Source organism: Macaca thibetana, chromosome 16, assembly GCF_024542745.1.
Source record: "Macaca thibetana thibetana isolate TM-01 chromosome 16, ASM2454274v1, whole genome shotgun sequence".
NCBI lineage: Eukaryota > Metazoa > Chordata > Mammalia > Primates > Cercopithecidae > Macaca > Macaca thibetana.
Genome location: NC_065593.1, coordinates 55,261,641 through 55,279,317, shown reverse-complemented (window position 1 = coordinate 55,279,317; position 17,677 = coordinate 55,261,641). Strand labels below are relative to the sequence as shown.

The 17,677-nt window shown below is 53.0% G+C and overlaps 2 protein-coding genes across 3 annotated transcripts in view; both read left to right on the top strand.

Annotated features, from left to right (window-relative positions):
- GOSR2 (golgi SNAP receptor complex member 2) overlaps positions 1–17,677 on the top strand; it is a 151,348-nt gene that overhangs the window by 69,284 nt on the left and 64,387 nt on the right. The window lies entirely within an intron of this gene.
- WNT9B (Wnt family member 9B) overlaps positions 1–17,677 on the top strand; it is a 36,932-nt gene that overhangs the window by 8,648 nt on the left and 10,607 nt on the right. Inside the window, exons 2-3 of one of the 2 annotated variants that reach the window (XM_050763729.1) lie at positions 13,586–13,842; positions 16,143–16,408. In XM_050763729.1, the coding sequence (XP_050619686.1) occupies positions 13,586–13,842; positions 16,143–16,408 (523 nt within the window). Of the gene's footprint in view, positions 1–12,683; positions 13,843–16,142; positions 16,409–17,677 lie in introns of those variants that run through there. The other variant, XM_050763727.1, reaches the window with a different exon arrangement.

Below are 17,677 nucleotides of genomic sequence, written 5' to 3'. Positions count from 1 at the left end.
AGCCTCCTGGGATTTTGACTGGGATTGCACTGAATCTATGCAACCATTTATGGAAGATTGACGCTCTGACAATATTGAGTCTGCTGATTCGCACATAGGCCATATCTTTCTATTTAGAGCTTTTGTAATTTCTCTCAGCAGTGTTTTCTAGTTTTCAGTGTGCAGGCATTGAAAATTTTAAAAAAGAAATTCTTCCTATGCACTCTGTGTATTTGGATGGTATTATTTTTATTTTTTAAACCCCCACATTTTTAGAAATTGAATTGGGGCCTGAGAAAAACACAGTTGGAGGGAAGAAAGGGTAAAAGAAATTTTACTGCTTTGGGGGTGGTAGATTGAAAGCCAAACATCGCTGATAAGAATCATTGTGTTTTGGGAAGGAATTTAGGCCAGCTTGTCCCTGGCTGAGCTGTAACCCCTGAGGAGCTGGGCTCCAGAGTTGGGCTGAGAGTCAGCCTAGCCTCTTCAGTGGATGATGGTGGACTTTCTGTGACTGAGAATGGGAAGGAGGAGAGGAGGGAAGCGGGGCTGGCAGACTCCTAGGCTGGAATCTCCTAAGGAAGAAAAGGCCTGGTGCCTTTGGGATTATGTGCTCAGGAGGAAGTTGGGCTCAAGAGGAGGTGGGCCAAGTGCTGTGAGGGTGACTCCCACGCTGGCATCAGCATGAGCAGGATGGGACATGGCCCAAGGCCCTCTTATAGTGTAAGGGGCACTGGGCTTGGGGTCACATAGATCAGAGTTCAAATCTCCATCTACCGCTTACTGACTGACCCAGGGCAAGTCAGATAACCATTCTGACCCCAGTTTTCTCATCTGTAAAATGGGCTAATCTTGATCTCCTAGGCTTGTTGTAAGGGTTAAATAAATGTATATGTAAGTATTAAAATGCTATCTCTGTATAAGGATTCTAAGAAATCTAGTGGTCTGCTGTACAGCGTCCCAAGTTAAGAGGAGTCTTTGGTGGTAACATCTGTTCCTTCTCTGTGCCCGTATCCTAGCCACTGTACAATTCAGCACAAACCCAGCCTTTTCTGTGCTCAGCACTTTATGTGTATTACTTCAGCCTCACATTGTAGCAACCCAGGAGGTAGGTGCTGATATAATTCTCATTTATTTTAAAATTTCACTTTTAAAAAAAAAATTTTTAGAGAGATGGGTTCTTGCTCTGTCACCCAGACTGGAGTACAATGGCATGATCATAGCTCATTGCAGCCCTGAACTCCTGGGCTCAAGCTATCTTCCCACCTCAGCCTCCTGAGTAGCTGGGAATACTGTTGCACACCACCATGCCTGGCTAATTATTATTATTATTTTTTTTTTAAGAGATGAGATCTCACTATGTTGCCCAGGCTGGTCTTGAACTCCTGGCCTCAAGTGGTCCTCCCGCCTCTGCCTTCTGAGTAGCTGAGATGACAGGCACAAGGCATCATACCTGGTCAGTTATCCTCATTTATAGGTGTGCGTGTTGGGGAGAAACTGTCAGAATCCAAGCCAACCTCTTCATCTCTGCCTTATGCTGGCAGTGGAACCCCAGTTGGAGGCCTGCCCCCTTAGGGCAGCTCTGTCCCTCTAAGCCCTACCCTGTGGCCCAGGCCCTGCACTTGGCACATGTCCTGGGTATCTCTTGCCCTGTGCGTCTCAAACTCTTGGCTCCTTAGCCAATTTTTCAGGTGCTCAGGTCTTCAGTTCACTTGTAGTTTCCTTCAGTAGAGACCTCAGGGCCCTGCTGTTGGCTGAGTCCCACAGTCCCTAGCGTTGCTCCCTGGTCTGCAGTGAATGTCTTGGTGGGCAGTGCCCTCTCCTTTTCACTGGCCCTTCCTTTCCCCTGGAATCTCCCTCTGTGCCCTGTCCCATTCACTCCTTCATCTTCTGCCTCCATGGGGCTCTCTGGGGCACATACTACTTCACCTAGGCCTGGCCAACTGGGAGCCATGGCCTGGCTTCTGTCACGATGGGAACTGGACACAAAGCAGAGAGCAGAGACTTATCCCCATTGGACTCCAGAAATCAGCCACGCCCACCGCCTCATGGCATGCTGGTAGCAGCAGACATGAGCTGGGGGACAGGGTGGCCTCTTCCACACCCAAGCCCCTCAGCGGAGAGATGAAGGCTGAAGAGGAGGGTGAAGAGTCTTAGGGCCAGAAAGACTTCAACTCCCAAGCTCTGGTCAGTCCTGGAAACTTCCAAGAGGCTGGTTTTAGGGCAAGACCAAAGGGTTTGTTTTTCCTGATGTTACAATCCCTTTGAGGCCAGATGCTGTCAGAATTCAACATTGCTTTTTGAATTTTAGAAAAGCAGGCCAGGTGTGGTGACTCATGCCTGTAATCCCAGGACTTTGGAAGGCTGAGGTAGATGGATCATCTGAGGTCAGTAGTTTGAGACCAGCCTGGCCAACATGGTGAAACCCCATCTCTACTAAAAATACAAAAATAGCTGGGCGTGGTGGCAGCCACTTGTAATCCCAGCTACTTGGGAGGCTGAGGCAGGAGAATCAGTTGAACCTGGGAGGCGGAGTTTGCAGGGAGCCAAGATCGTGCCATTGCACTGAAGCCTGGGCAACAAGAGTGAATCTCCGTCTCAAAAAAAAAAAAGAAAGAAAAAGAAAGAAAAGTAATATAGGAGGTAGGGGAGGCAGAAAAAAATAAAATTAAAAAATAAAAATTAAGAAAGTAAAAGTATAGAAAGGTGATGTATTGTATATTCCGTGGCTAACAGCACCTCTAGCGAGGTCGAGGGCAGCACCTGTCATCAGACTCCATTGTTTTTGCAGGAAGACATCTACAGGTTGGGATAAACAAAGACCATAATATTCTCCCCGGTTTGGGTCAGCGCTTGCTGCTGTATGAGTTCACCACAATGGTTAAAAAAAAACTTGTGGCCAGGCGTGGTGGCTCACTCGTGTAATCCCAGCACTTTGGGAGGCCGAGACGGGCGGATCACGAGGTCAGGAGATCGAGACCATCCTGGCTAACACGGTGAAACCCTGTCTCTACTAAAAAATACAAAAAACTAGCCAGGCGAGGTGGCAGGCGCCTGTAGTCCCAGCTACTCTGGAGGCTGAGGCAGGAGAATGGCGTAAACCCGGGAGGCGGAGCTTGCAGTGAGCTGAGATCCGGCCACTGCACTCCAGCCTGGGCGACAGAGCGAGACTCCATCTCAAACAAAAAAAAAACAAAAACAAAAACAAAAACCAACAACAACAACAAAAAAAACAAACTTGTAGTTTTCTGAGTTTCCTGGAATTTGGAATTGTGGATAAAGGTTTGTGAACCTGTGGCAAACTTTGAGCCCATGTCACCACGAGAGGTTGTGCAAGCTGAGTTTTTTTTTGTTTGTTTGTTTTGTTTTCTTGAGACAGAGTCTTGCTCTGTCGCCCAGGCTGGAGTGCAGTGGCAGGATCTTGGCTCACTACCACCTCTGCTTCCCAGGTTCAAGCAATTCTCCTGCCTCAGCCTCCTGAGTAGCTGGGACAACAGGCGTCTGCCACCACACCTGGATAATTTTTTGTATTTTTAGTAGAGATGGGGTTTCACCATGTTGGCCAGGCTGGTCTCAAACTCCTGACCTCAAGTGATCTGCCCCCCTCAGCCTCCCAAACTGCTGGGATTACAAGCGTAAGCCACTGTGTACCCGGCCTAAGCTGAGTTTTAAACAAAGACTCAGGCCAGATGCTTGGCTGGTCCTCGCTGGGTGTCACCAGGCTACCCAAGCACAGTTCTTCCCCAGGAAGTGAGGTTCAAAGGGAACCGGCCTGGGTCTCAGACCCCAAGGCAGAGGGCCCCACAGGGGCTGAGGACCAGGGCCAGATGGCCCCGAGATCTGGCAATGGGGAGAGCATATGCCAGCAATCTGTCACAGGGGAGGGAGGGTGTGGCCACAGTCAGCCTCCTCCAGAGCCACGCCCTCCCAAAGCCGGCCCAGCTTGAGCTTGGGAAGGTTTGGTGGCGGGGTAACGTTAGGTGGTAGCCTCTGCAGCCAGAGAGCAAGACCACAGTGAGGCCAGCAGGGTGGGACTGCAGGGAGGCTGAGGGAGAGCCCCGAGCTGCACTCCTTGCATGGGGTTAGACACCTAAGGGGCATAATATGCAGCCAGCAGGTGTCTGTGGAGCATCTGCTTGGGAGGAGCAGGCATCTGGCCTGGGAAAGAATGGATCTCAGGGTATGGAAAACCATGGCGTTTACCAAGGACCTTACAGGATACAGCTTTGAAGTGGAAGAAAGAAGTGTCAGCCATGCAGAACTGATGGCACTATATACACGAAAGTGGGAGAAGGCAAAGAAAGAGGAACGTTAGACGGGGATGGGGCTGGCAAGTAAGCAGGGCTTCCTGGAGGAGGCAAACAAACATCACATCATGCTAGAGCTGTGGGGGACCTCAGGATCACCTTTCCCATTCTCTGCATTTTTGAGTCAAGTGTTAAAAAAAGACGTGGCTATAAAAGGTTCCAGGGGATCCATGACGGCTTTTGGATTAGGAGAAGGTATCCCAGGCAGAGGTTACGGCATGGAGGTCGGACCAAGTTAGACATGGCAGAGGACAGGGAGAGACTAGCCTGGCTGAGGGGAGGAGCCCCTTGCTCCAGCCCTGGCTGGCTCTGGGTTTAGGACAGTCCTAATGGTTCTATTCCCAAGGGAGCTGCTCACAACTACATTCATTCCAGCAGGTGTCCTGGACTACTCTGGGGGTGGATCCTTGATCAGGCAGGGAGGTTCCTGCTGTCCCTAGAACTGGGCGGAGGGTGTGGGCCATCCGTGGGACCTGTAGGAGAACAGGTGGAATCTGCAGCATGGGACATCTCTGCCTAGAGCCTGTGCAAACAATGGCACTGTCCTCATCGTTGAGGGGTCACGCACAAGGTATTCCCCAGATGCCTGGCCCTTTCAGGGCCCAAGCCCAGCCTGAGCCTGCCTGTGCATGGGAAGAGGGTGATCAGAGCCCAGGGTGCATTCAAGAGCCTGCCAAACTAGTCAACGCGTCATGGTTAAATAACTTGGTTGGAGTCACCCAGCCAGAGTCACCCAGTACCCTGGTTGGGTAGGAACTTACTACCAGGAGTGCGGTTTCAGCCATGATTTGCCTTTCCCTGAAGTTCCCACCCACTGCCTCCTCATCCCCACACCAAGCTCCCCCAACTCCTTCTCTTCACATATCAGGCCCTCTCCTTTGATCTTCCCTCTATCTAGCCAAGTGTGTTCTCAAGCACTGACATTGTATCAGACCCTCACACTTTGGTATGAATAGGTAGGCCATGTAAGCCTGATTCCTGACTTTTTGTTGAAAAGAGACTGAGTCTCAGACCGGGGAAAGTAGCCTTTAGACAGAGGGTCTTTCTCTCCCTTCCTGGGGGCCCACCCTTGGGGCACGCAGGGGGTCAGAGGAGTCCTGACCAGGCTTCCTCCCCTCAAAACCTAGCTGTCTTGCGTTTCCACCACCTTAGATGTTTGCTGTGGTGATGGCTGATTTGGCTTCCCTGACGTGCCGGGTCAGCAAGCAGAAACTGCCAGTCCTGGTGGAAGCAATCAAGAGACCTGGGCCACAGGCCCAGCCCTGCTACCAAGCCAGTGGGTCGCCTTGGACGACCAATCTTGCATGAACTTGTGGGGCACCGGAGACCTGCACACTTGGCACACCCTTGCCCTCCTGCTTCCCCGCACAGCCTCCAGGACACCTTCCAGGAGCCAGCAGGGCAAAACTTCTGGGCCTGGTAACCTTAAAGGGTTTCTGCAGTTCTCATGTATAATGATTTGAATGGTGCACGTTTGGACTCAGCATAGGAACTGGGGGAGATGTTTATAGTCACAGACTTGTAGAGGTGATGGATCCTTCTTTGCAGGAATGACTTTGGGGACCCTCCACAGCCACTGTGACACTTGACGCATGTGTGCCAGGGACAAAGACTTCCTCTCCCTGGCTTCAGCCCGAGCCTGAGTGGAGGGGGAGAGAGACAGGAGGAAGAAGAGGAAGCATTTCCTTCACAGATGTTGAGCTCGCCACACTCTAAATGCCGGGGATTGTTGAGATGCAAAGCATGCTCGCTGTGCGGGCTGCTCACTACCCGCTTCGCCCCTGAACACATCTCCCTGATGCCATCCCTTGCAGGCAGCCCAGTCTGTGGCTGTGAGACAGGAAGTGGGGCTGTGCTTGGAGAGACAAAGCCCACAGCTGGACCCGGCTCTTTCCTCTCTGAGCCAGGGATGGGTGGGGGACGAAGCTGTGGGGTGGGCTCCAGCGGGGAGGTGCGGCCAGATTCAGTCCTCAGGGTGGGTTCGTGGGGATGGAGAGTGAGAGCTGGGGAGGGAAGGAAGGCTGGATTCAGGGGTGGGGGTAGGGAAGCCAGACAGGAGGAACAAGTGGTGTCAAGGTCTGTGGGTAGGCCAGGCACAAAGCTGATGCTCAGAAAAGTCCTTTTTGGTGTGTGTGACAGGGTCTTACTGTCGCCCAGGCTGGAGTGCAGTGGTGCAATCATGGCACACTGCAGCCTTGACCTCCTGGGCTCAAGCGATCCTCCTAGCCTGTAGCTGGAACCACAGGCACATGTCACCATGCCCAGCTAATTTTTTAATTTTTTCTTTTGTAGAGACAGGGTCTCACTTACATTGACCAGGCTGGTTTCAAACTCCTAGGCTCAAGTGATTCACCTGCCTTGGCTTCCCAAAGTGCTGGTACTACAGGTGCGTGCCACCACGCCCGACCAAAAAATCCTTTATAGTTGTACTTTTGTTTATTGATACGCAGTTAATAGAGGTATAAATGAATGAGCGAGTAAGTGAAAAGAGGGGGTGGAGAGAGTTGGGCATAAAGGTAGGAAGGTAGGAAACAGTAGCTTCCGAATGTGCCTGGCTGCAGGACGTCATGGAGGAGGTGCAAGGTGGCATTGGCTGCTGTAGAAGAGAAAGGCGTCCGGAAGGTGGAGGAGAGGGTGTGCTCATAGTAGGGGAAATCTGGGGCCTCCCAGTGTAAAAGCAGGAGGGGAGAGAAGCCTGGAGTTGGTGTTGAGCAGCCACCCTCACAGAAGGGCTGCCCAGGGCCATGGTGCCCTCTCTTACTGGGCCAGGCACTGCCCTCACTGAACTCCCCGCTGCTGAGAAGAGGTCAGGAGTGGAGAGCAGGGGAGGGGCTAGGGGGGTGTGTGTGTGTGTGTGTGTGTGAGACTGTGTATGTGTGTGAGAATGTGTGTGTGTATGTGTGAGTGTAGGTGTGTGTGTGTATGAGTGTGAATGTGTGTGAGAGCAAGTGTGAGTGTGTGTGTGTATTTGTGTGTGTAGGGGGATCAGTGAGGGCCAGGAGACGTAGATTGAGACGTCTGAGATGAAAGCACAAAGGGCGCACTCACCATGCAAATGGCCCTGCAGCGGAAGCCTGTTATCAGGAGCATCTGATGGGGTTTTTCAGGGTGGAGGCCAGCACCCCGGGCAGCACAGGTTTTCCTGGTTCCCAGGCAGCTGCCTGCAGTTGGCATGGCCCTGGTGTAATGCACCACTCCTGGACCCTCCAGCTAAGAGTCCAAACACACTGGCATTACCCGGTGCCCTGGAAACCACCTGCCTTGTCCTGTGCCACCCACCCACCACATCCTGGGGATAGCCTCTGCCAAAGGCATCAGACCCTCTCAAGCAGAAACTAGGATGGGAGTAGGTGGAAGAACAGGGCCTGGAGCACTCTCAGGTGATAAGCCAAGCTCTCCACCCACCAGGTCTTCCCCACACAGCCTGGAGTGCTCCCTGAGAGCTTCCCCGTGCCTCGTCCTCACCCCCAGGCCTCCTACAGGCAGGATGGGACAGGTCAGGATCAAGTTCTCACCCGCATGGTGCCAGGAGTTCTGATCTGGGTCCCTGAGCAGCTACTGGTGTTTCCTCAAGGAGCCAGGCCAGTTCAAAGCTTTCTCTTCCTTCCCCTTCTTGGGGCCTTGAGAGACTTTGGAGGACTCCTGAATCCAACCAACTTCCCTCCAGACGGTGATCTTCTTGAGGGCAGGACTGTGTCCCAGTTGTACCTGCACATGGTAGGTGCTCAATAATGACAAATACTTATCTGGAGCTTACTGTATGCCAGGCACTGCTCTTAGAGCACAGAGAGGTAAAGCACCTTGCCCAAGGTAGCACAACTAGGAAGAGGTAGAGGTGGGATTTGAACCCAGGCAGTCTGGCTCCAGCCATGCCCTCCCATGAGTTAAGATGTATTTGTTTGATGGAATGAGCTCAGTTGGTGAGGCGGCAACCCTGAGGTCACCTCTGAGTGAGTTGGACCTGGTACCAGACTACCCAGGCCAGAACTGCCTTGAGGCACGAGATCCTTGGGCCCCACTCTCCAGGCTGGGGGTGGGTGATTATTGAAGGGTGAGGTCCCTGGGGTCCTGCTGATGGTGGACAGAGCAGTCTCCTGGGAGGCTTTCCCCAAAACCTGCGAGAGCCATCTTCTGCTTCCTTCAAGGTCACCCCCGTAGGGCAGCTTTAGCCACAATCGTGGGTGGGGTGTGTGCTGGGGAGTGTGAAAGGAGGTGCGGCAGGAGGTTTCAGGAGGGTTGGAAGAGATCTGAGGGTGGGAGTGTGTGTGAGATGAAGCCCTGAGGGGCACCCTTGACTTCTCCCACTCTAGAGAAAGACAGGCTGGTCTGTCAAGTGGTTGGGGGTACCCTGGGGTCCAAGCCAGAGGTCATTGTATGTGTGGAGGTGGGGGCTCTGGTCTTATGATCAACCTGACCACCAAGGACCATGGGGTGAGGGTGCAGAGAGCAGAGGGACACAGACTGGGGGCAGCGAGGGGAGGGGGCCGCTGTTCACTTGGGGTCATAGCTTTCTTAATAGGAAAAGAGAGGCTGGAAGTCAGCCTGGGGGAGCCTGAGACAGACAGGAATAGTGGAGGTAGCTGGGCCAGAGCAGGTGCAGCCTGATAAGAGTGGTAGCCCCAGGAGGCTCAGGAGCAGCTGAGCCAGGCAGTAGCCCCCAGCCCAGAAGAGCAATTAGCAGGTTGGCAAATAACCGTTCCTCTGCCCTTTAGTTCAGAACCCTGGTTACTTGTTTCATCTGATAGCATCTGACTGGCCACAAGGCAGCGTCTTCATTAAGACCCCCGTATTTGGCTGGGTGTGGTGGCTCATGCCTGTAATCCCAGCACTTTGGGAGGCCGAGGTGGGTGGATCACATGAGGTCAGAAGTTTGAGACCAACCTAGCCAACATGGCGAAATCCCATCTCTACTAAAAACACACGAAAAAACTAGCTGGGCCTGGTGGTGCACGTCTGTAATCCCAGCTACTTGGGAGGCTGAGGCAGGAGAATCGCTTGAACCCGGGAGGCAGAGGTTGCAGTGAGCCAAGATCTGGCCACTGCACTCCAGCCTGGGTGACAGACTGAGACTCCATAAAAAACAAAACAAAACAAAACACCAAAATAAACACTTTTTTTTTCTGGGTTCATAAGACTAAGGAAGCCCACTCAAATTTCTCCAGTTGTCCATCTTACCCCCTCGGCACTCAGCTAACTGTGGGTAATTGAGATGTCACAGAAGGACCCAGTGAGCGGTGTCTGCAGGCCTGGGATGCCAAAGAGTATGACTTCTTCCAGGGGATGACATGGTGCCTGCTGACCTCTGAGCAGGCTGGAGCCTGCCACAGCCAGAATTATTATGGGGTCTAGGAAGATACCTTCCCAGCAGAAGCCATGGGCTGAGCAGGTGTAGGATAATTCACTGTTTAGGAAAATAGATGGTCATTTTCTACATGTGATGCCATGGTACTATTTCTTCAAAGGAAATATGATCTCAAACAGCAACACAGAAAACAAACAGAGGGGAACTGGGTCTTTGGGCCTCCCGGGCTGTCTTCATGGGCCCCGTGGGGTTCCCAAGGCCGTGCCAGGGAGCCTTCTTTGAGAGCAGCCCTGGGCAGACCAGGGCCCAATGTGGCCTGAGGCCTCTGTGCGGTTGGCTGCCTTTCCTGGTCATTAATCGCTACTAAGTGTCATTACCACTAATAAAATTAACCGACTTGATACTGGACTCTCTGAGCCATCAATCTCAGGGTCCATTAGATGAAATTTAAAAAACAGATGCCTCTAGGGTGGGGCCTGGGGATTTGCATTCCACCGAGCTCCCAACAACGCTGGCCATGCAGAGCTGGGCACTGTTTGAGACCCACTGCCCCCTCCAGGGTCTCTTCCCCTGGGCATTGTGGACATCGTGGTGGGGTGAGGCCGTTCTGGAAACTGCAGGGTGCTGGGCAGCATCCCTGGCCTCCACCCACTCCATGCCAGAAACACCAAAAACAAAAACAAACAAACCAACCAACAAAAACCAGATGCCTGTTGAATGAGTGGAGGGGTTTGCTGGGTCTGGCTCCCAAGTGCAGCCTAGGGAATTCTGGCACTCCTCAGATGTCAGAGGTCAGAATCAAGGATGATGCCTTTAGTTAGACAAACCAACTCTGAGCCTTCACCCCACACTTTAGGGGAGTCCCAGACAAGAACATAGCTTGGGCAGGGTGCAGTGGCTCACACCTGTAATTCCAGCACTCTCGGAGGCTGAGGCGGGTGGGTCACTTGAAGTCAGGAGTTCAAAACCAGCCTGGCTAACATGGTGAAACCCCGTCTCTACTAAAAATATGAAAATTAGCCTGGCATGGTGGCGCACACCTGTAGTCCCAGCTACTTGGGAGGCTGAGGAAGGAGAATTGCTTGAACCCAGGAAGTAGAGGTTACAGTGAGCTGAGATCACGCCACTGCACTCCAGTCTGGACCACACAGCAAGACTGTCTCAAAAAATAATAATCATATGTTATATATCATGTCATATCATATGACATATAATGTAGCTATAATGATGTAATAATCATAGCTATTATTCTTTTTTTTTTTTTTTTTTTTAGACGGAGTCTCGCTCTGTCGCCCAGGCTGGAGTGCAGTGGCCGGATCTCAGCTCACTGCAAGCTCCGCCTCCCGGGTTTATGCCATTCTCCTGCCTCAGCCTCCCGAGTAGCTGGGACTACAGGTGCCCGCCACCTCGCCCGGCTAGTTTTTTGTATTTTTTAGTAGAGACGGGGTTTCACCGTGTTAGCCAGGATGGTCTCGATCTCCTGACCTCGTGATCCGCCCGCCTCGGCCTCCCAAAGTTCTGGGATTACAGGCTTGAGCCACCGCGCCCGGCTGGCTATTATTCTTAAAATGGCATATGAGGCAGGTCTTGAAGGATATGCAGCTTCATTGGCCAAAATTTCCATTACTCCCTGCTCGCTCTCCCCTCTGTCAATCAGCTGCTACCAGAGAGGTCCAGTTTCTGAAACACAGGAATTGTGTGAGCAAAAGTCGCCGCTCACACCAGCCCTCAGTGTGAGGAGGAGGACATTTGAGGGCAAGGTAGCTGCAGCCCCCAAGCTGCCCTCCACACTGGAAGCCAGTCAAGGCGTGGCCTCCTCAGCTGGAGTTGACATCTAGTTCTGCTCTGGACCTGCCAAGGGTCAAACTCTGAGGGTTTCCTGCCAGGCTGCAGGGAGGGGTTTGGGTGTAGACCTGGTGGACTGGAAAATTACCCATTTGCCCCCAGATTAATGATTAACGGGTCCCTGCCCTCACCCTGTCTGGGAGAGGAGCCCAGGGCCAGGCTGGCCAGGGGGAGCCCGATAGCATCTGTCTCTGCTCGGAGGTTTCGGAGATATGCTCCATGGTGGGCTGACTGCACCTGATGGGTGTGGAATCTATGGGTGATTTCTGAGGGCACCTGGGGCCTGGCCAGGCCACATACCCTCCAGTGAGGCTTCTAACTTCTGGGGCATACAGAGAGGGTGTGGCATCCATTCAGACGTCCTGATTAAGGCAGGTGGCTCCAAACAGGAGAGCTGTGACCTTGGCTCAGAGGAACGTGGGCTTCTCTGACCACTCCTGGCTTGACCACAGGACTTACCTTGGCCAGTGGCACATAAGCAACAGTGGCAAGTGCCACATCCAAGCAGGAGCTCTAAGAGCCATTGCCTGCTTCCACCTTTGCTTTTTTTTTTTTTTTTCTTTTTTGAGATAGGGTCTTGCTCTGTTGCCCAGGCTGGAGTGCAGTGATGCGATCTCAGCTCACTGCAGCCTCCACCTCCCAGGATCAAGCTATCCTTCCACCTCAGCCTCCCAAGTAGCTGAGACTACAGGCTTGTGCCACCATGCCCACCTTATTTTTCTATTTTTAGTAGAGACAGGGTTTTGCTGTCGCCCAGGCTGCTCTCAAACTCCCGGACTCAAGCGATCCACCTGCTCGGCCTCCCAAAGTGTGGGATTACAGACGCGAGCCACTGTACCCAGCCCACCTTTGATCTTTTACTGGCTATGAGGCCAGGATGTCCCAGAACGGGGTTACTTCTTTGGGGCTGGGTCCTGGAATGATGTATATTCCACCCACACTGGGGGCGCCAGGGTATAGGACAGCAAACATTTTGAACCAGCAGAGCCATCTCACAGACAGCTTCTGGGAAGAGGGAAGGTGAACTCTAATTCGAATTCCCACCCTGCTCCTGATCTGTTGTATGACCAGGCCAGTTACTGCCTCCTCATAAATCCTTCGTTTCCTCATCTGGACAAAGGGGAGACTCTGCTTAGCTAGAGAGGAAAGCATCTTGCAAAATGAGAGAAGTTTGGGAAGCTCCAGCTAGTAGGAAGGTAGGCCTGCATGTCCCAGGCACTGTGCTTAGTCCATGTCATATAATCCTCCCAGCAACCCTAGGAGGTAGAGAAGATTATGCTGCCCAGTTTCCAGAAGGGAAAAAACCAAGGTGTCAAGATTGCATAGCCAGAATGTCAGCCTTAGAATTGGGCAGCTTGGCTCCAGAATTGATGAACTTTCAATCCAGGAGAACAAGAAGTCTGGGATTGATGGCCTGACGGGAATTCAGCTCCTTCACCTTCATCTAGCCATCCATCAGTCCTTCCTTCCTTCCTTCCTTCCTTCCCTTCTCTTTCCTTCCATCCCCTTGTCTCTCCAGGCATCTATTTGTTCCAGGCACCGAGTGGTCGGATGGTTGAAGATCTATCTGGGAATTACGGAAACATGTTAGATTGGTATGGCATTACTTGGGCAGCAGCATAATGTAAGGGAGAGAGGGATGTCAGGGGACCTTGGCTGGGTGTCCGCTCGATGTCCACATCCCCTCTGCCTGCCCCCTCTTAGGAATGTGGCTCTCCTGGCCAGGCAGTCAGCAGTACTCTGTGCATCGTTTCCCAGACTTCCCAGATCACAAAAGCTGCCCAGGGACTGTGGTAAATATACAGATTCCCAGGCCCAATTCCAAACCAACAGACCCAGAATTGCCCAGCATGGATCCTGGGAAAGCATATTTTAAATAAGCACCCCAGATGATTTTTCTAACTGGGCCAGTTTGGGAAATAGGGTGGATAAGAAGAGCAGAGACTGGAATCTGGAAAACAGGATTAAAGTCCTGCAGCAACCCTTGTTACGTGAACCTTGGTTTCCTGTAAAATGGGGACGGGACCTCCAGGGGGTCAACCTGCCACCCAGAAGGGCAGTAAATGAAGCCCCTGAGGAGGCCCCTTCCCTTCACTTGCCCGTCACCACCATCCCCAAGGCTCACCCGTCTCCCTCCTCTCGCTCTCTCTAGCCTGACCGGGCGGGAGGTCCTGACGCCCTTCCCAGGACTGGGCACTGCAGCGGCCCCGGCACAGGGCGGGGCCCACCTGAAGCAGTGCGACCTGCTGAAGCTGTCCCGGCGGCAGAAGCAGCTCTGCCGGAGGGAGCCTGGCCTGGCTGAGACCCTGCGGGACGCTGCGCACCTCGGCCTGCTTGAGTGCCAGTTCCAGTTCCGGCATGAGCGCTGGAACTGTAGCCTGGAGGGCAGGACGGGCCTGCTCAAGAGAGGTGGGGAGGAGGGCCAGGGGAGGAGGAGGGCTGGGGGAAGAAGGCTTCAGGGAGGAGGAGGCTGGGAGAGGTTGCCCTTTCCTTTTTCCTGGCTCCTGTGTCCAGGCCACACTGCCCTTCCTGCCCTAGCACAGTCCCAAATGAGAAGAGTCCTGGGAGTTAATGAGGGACAGTTGAAGGCCAGGTGTGGCCCAGCCTCAGGTTTGGGGGAGCAGAGGAGCAAGGAAGATCCAAGAGAGAAGGAGACACAAGCCTATTCCTGGAGGAGCCCACAGATGAGATGGGGGTCCCCCAGTTGTCTCCCTCTGCCACACACACACACACACACACACACACAGACACAAAACAAGGCACATGAAGACGTGAGGATGGGCGGCAGCTGGTTCCAGGCCCGATGACACGAGCCAGGCCATGCATTTGTTCACTCCTTTATCTGTCCCTTTGTTCATCACATCCATCGATCCATCAGTCCCTCCTTCCCTTCCACTCCCATTCTACCTCCCTCCCACCTCCACCCACCCACTAAGCATCTGTGGAGGCTCATAGTGAGCCAGGCACTGTGCCAGATTCTGAACAAGACCCCAGCTGCCCTCGGGAACCATGCAGTCTGGAAGGGAGAACACAGATCACCATGTGACTCCCTCGCCAAGGGGAAAGGACTTTTGAAGGGGAAGGACGAGGGAATGTGGCTTGAGGACACAGCTCTGGGTGGGTCTCCCTGTCAATTGCCCCTTAAACTCTGACTGCAAGTTGCCATTTTAAATGGAACTTCCAGGCTGGGTACAGTGGCTTGTGCCTCTAATCCCAGCACTTTGGGAGGCTGAGGCGGGTGGATCACTTGAGGTCAGGAGTTCAAGACCAGTCTGGCCAATATGGTGAAACCCCGTCTCTACTAAAAATACAAACATTTAAAAACTGCAGTTGGCTGGTTGCCGTGACTCACACCTGTAATCCCAGCACTTTGGGAGGCCAAGGTCAGGAGTTTGTAACCAGCCTGGTCAAAATGGTGAAACCCCATCTGTACCAAAATACAAAAATTAGCTGGCATGGTGGCAGGTGCCTGTAATCCCAGCTACTCGGGAGGCTGAGGCAGGAGAATTGCTTGACCTGGGAGGTGGAGGTTGCAGTGAGCCAAGATCGCACCACTGTACTCCAGCCTGGGAGACAGAACGAGACTCTGTCTCAAAAAAAAAAAAAAAAAAAAAAAAAAAAAAGCAGTGATGCTGTACAGGGCAGCCATGCCCCTCCTAGGCCAGCTGCTCTCCACGGTCTGCAGCCAAGCTAATAGCCTCTCTCTGTGTCTCTTGTGGGATGTCACCAGCACCCAGATGCACTGGAGGGCAGGTAGGAAGTAGTGAGCCGGTGGGAGGCCAGCTTTGGGCCACACCCAGCAGAGAGGAGAGCAGTGGTCCCAGAGTGGGTGGGATGGTCAGTCTGGGGCAAGTCAGCCAGGAGACTCAAGGTCACTCTGTCATTGGGTCCATTCCACAGTGGGTAGCAGAGAATGACATTTGAGAACCATCATGCCTCACAGGAAGCCCCCGGGGCTTATCTCAGGGGCCTCAGACATAGACTGGTCCAAATGGTCACACGCTGACTCAGAGTCAAAATGGCAAGTTTAGCCCCAACTGTGCCTGCACCAGTTTTCTGAGTAGCTTCTCTTTGCATCTCAGTGTTCTGAGAGGTGGAGGCCGTAGCCCCTGGCCTGCCGCCCTCTGGAAATCTGGGCACATACTCCATAGTGAATTTGTAAGTTCCATTTATTTATTTATTTATAAATTTTTAAATTTTTTTTGACATAAGGTCTCCCTCTGTCACCCAGGCTGGAGTGCAATGGCACAATCTCAGCTCACTGCAGCCTCCACCTTCCAGGTTCAAGTGATTCTTCTGCATCAGCCTCCTGAGTAGCTGGGAGTATAGGCATGTGCCACCATGCCCAGCTGATTTTTGTATTTTTAGTGGAGACGGGGTTTCACCATATTGGCCAGACTGGTCTTGAACTCCTGACCTCAAATGATCTGCCCGCCTTGGCCTCCTAAAGTGCTGGGATTAGAGGCACGAGCCACTGCGCCCAGCCTGGAAGTTCCATTTAAATGGCAACTTGCAGTCAGAATTTAAGGGGCAGTTGACAGAGAGACCCACCCGGAGCTGTGTCTTCAAGCCACATTCCCTTGTCCTGCCCATCATGGCACTGCCACCACCGCCTCCTGCCCTCAGAGGGCAGCAGGCAGCCTCTAAGCTTTCTCCTTCCCTCTCTTCCCCCTTTCCTCCCTCCCTATACCCCTGGGTGCCCGATCCAGGCTTCAAAGAGACAGCTTTCCTGTATGCGGTGTCCTCTGCCGCCCTAACCCACACCCTGGCCCGGGCCTGCAGCGCTGGGCGCATGGAGCGCTGCACCTGTGATGACTCTCCGGGGCTGGAGAGCCGGCAGGCCTGGCAGTGGGGCGTGTGTGGTGACAACCTCAAGTACAGCACCAAGTTTCTGAGCAACTTCCTGGGGTCCAAGAGAGGAAACAAGGACCTGCGGGCACGGGCAGACGCCCACAACACCCACGTGGGCATCAAGGTGAGCATGTCCCTGGCTGCCCACAGTGCCTTCCCACCAGGGTGCAGAGCCAGGGAGCAAGGCTTGAAGAAGGCCAGCACCCCACCCCCCAAAACAGATGAAGAGCCATGAACTTCATGAAGGCAGGATGAACTTCACGTCTTCAACCAACATTCCCTTGGCATCTACTCTGGGCCATGACTGGGTGCCAGGAACACAGCGGAAATAGGGAAGGGTCATGAGTGTCATCGGTGGGAGCAGTGGTCAGCAGTGGGAACCAGGCTTAGGACTAGGTCTTGGTGAAGCAGGGAGATGTTTGGAGAGGGGTCTCCATTCTAAGGACCGGGCCTTCCTGGAGGTCCTAGAAGCCAACATTGTTTGATAACCTCCATCTAGAGCAACCTCGCTCCTCCTCCATTTTATGGGTGGGAAGATAGAAGTGGCCCAGAGAAGGGAAGGGGCTGAGGTACACAGTAGTGGGAGGCCTGGAGGGTGAAAAGTATCTTGGTCTATTGAGGGGAGGAGGCTGGGAGACACCAGTGCTTTAGCTGTTTACGAGATTAAGTTCTGAGTTGTCATCACTGAGTTGTGAACCAGGACTGCTGTGTTCAATCACTGAGTTGGTGTGAACCAGGGCCGCTGTGTTCAGTCACTGAGTTGGTGTGAACTGGGGCCACTGTGTTCAATCACTGAGTTGGTGTGAACCGGGGCCGCTGTGTTCAGTCACTGAGTTGGTGTGAACTGGGGCCACTGTGTTCAATCACTGAGTTGGTGTGAAATGGGGCCGCTGTGTTCAGTCACTGAGTTGGTGTGAACCAGGACCACTATGTTTAATCACTGAGTTGGTGTGAACTGGGGCCACTGTGTTCAAGCACTGAGTTGGTGTGAACTGGCGCTGCTGTGTTCAGTCACTGAGTTGGTGTGAACCTAGGCCACTGTGTTCAATCACTGAGTTGGTGTGAACTGGGACTGCTGTGTTCAATCACTGAGTTGGTGTGAACCGGGGCCGCTGTGTTCAGTCACTCAGTTGGTGTGAACCGGGGCTGCTGTGTTCAGTTGCATAAATGGTCTATTCTACAAGAACTCCAGGCCAAGGGGAGGAGCTGGGACTGAGACCTGGCCCACTCTGTTGTCACCAAGGCATGCACATTGGCACAGTACAGGGCTGTCTCTGCCAAGGGGAAGGGAGTCTTTTACTATTAATAGTTTGCACGAAGGTGCCTCATGGCTAGCTTGGGTTCTCTCTTTCCCCCTCATGGGAACCTTCCTCTGTCTCTTTCCCATTCTCCT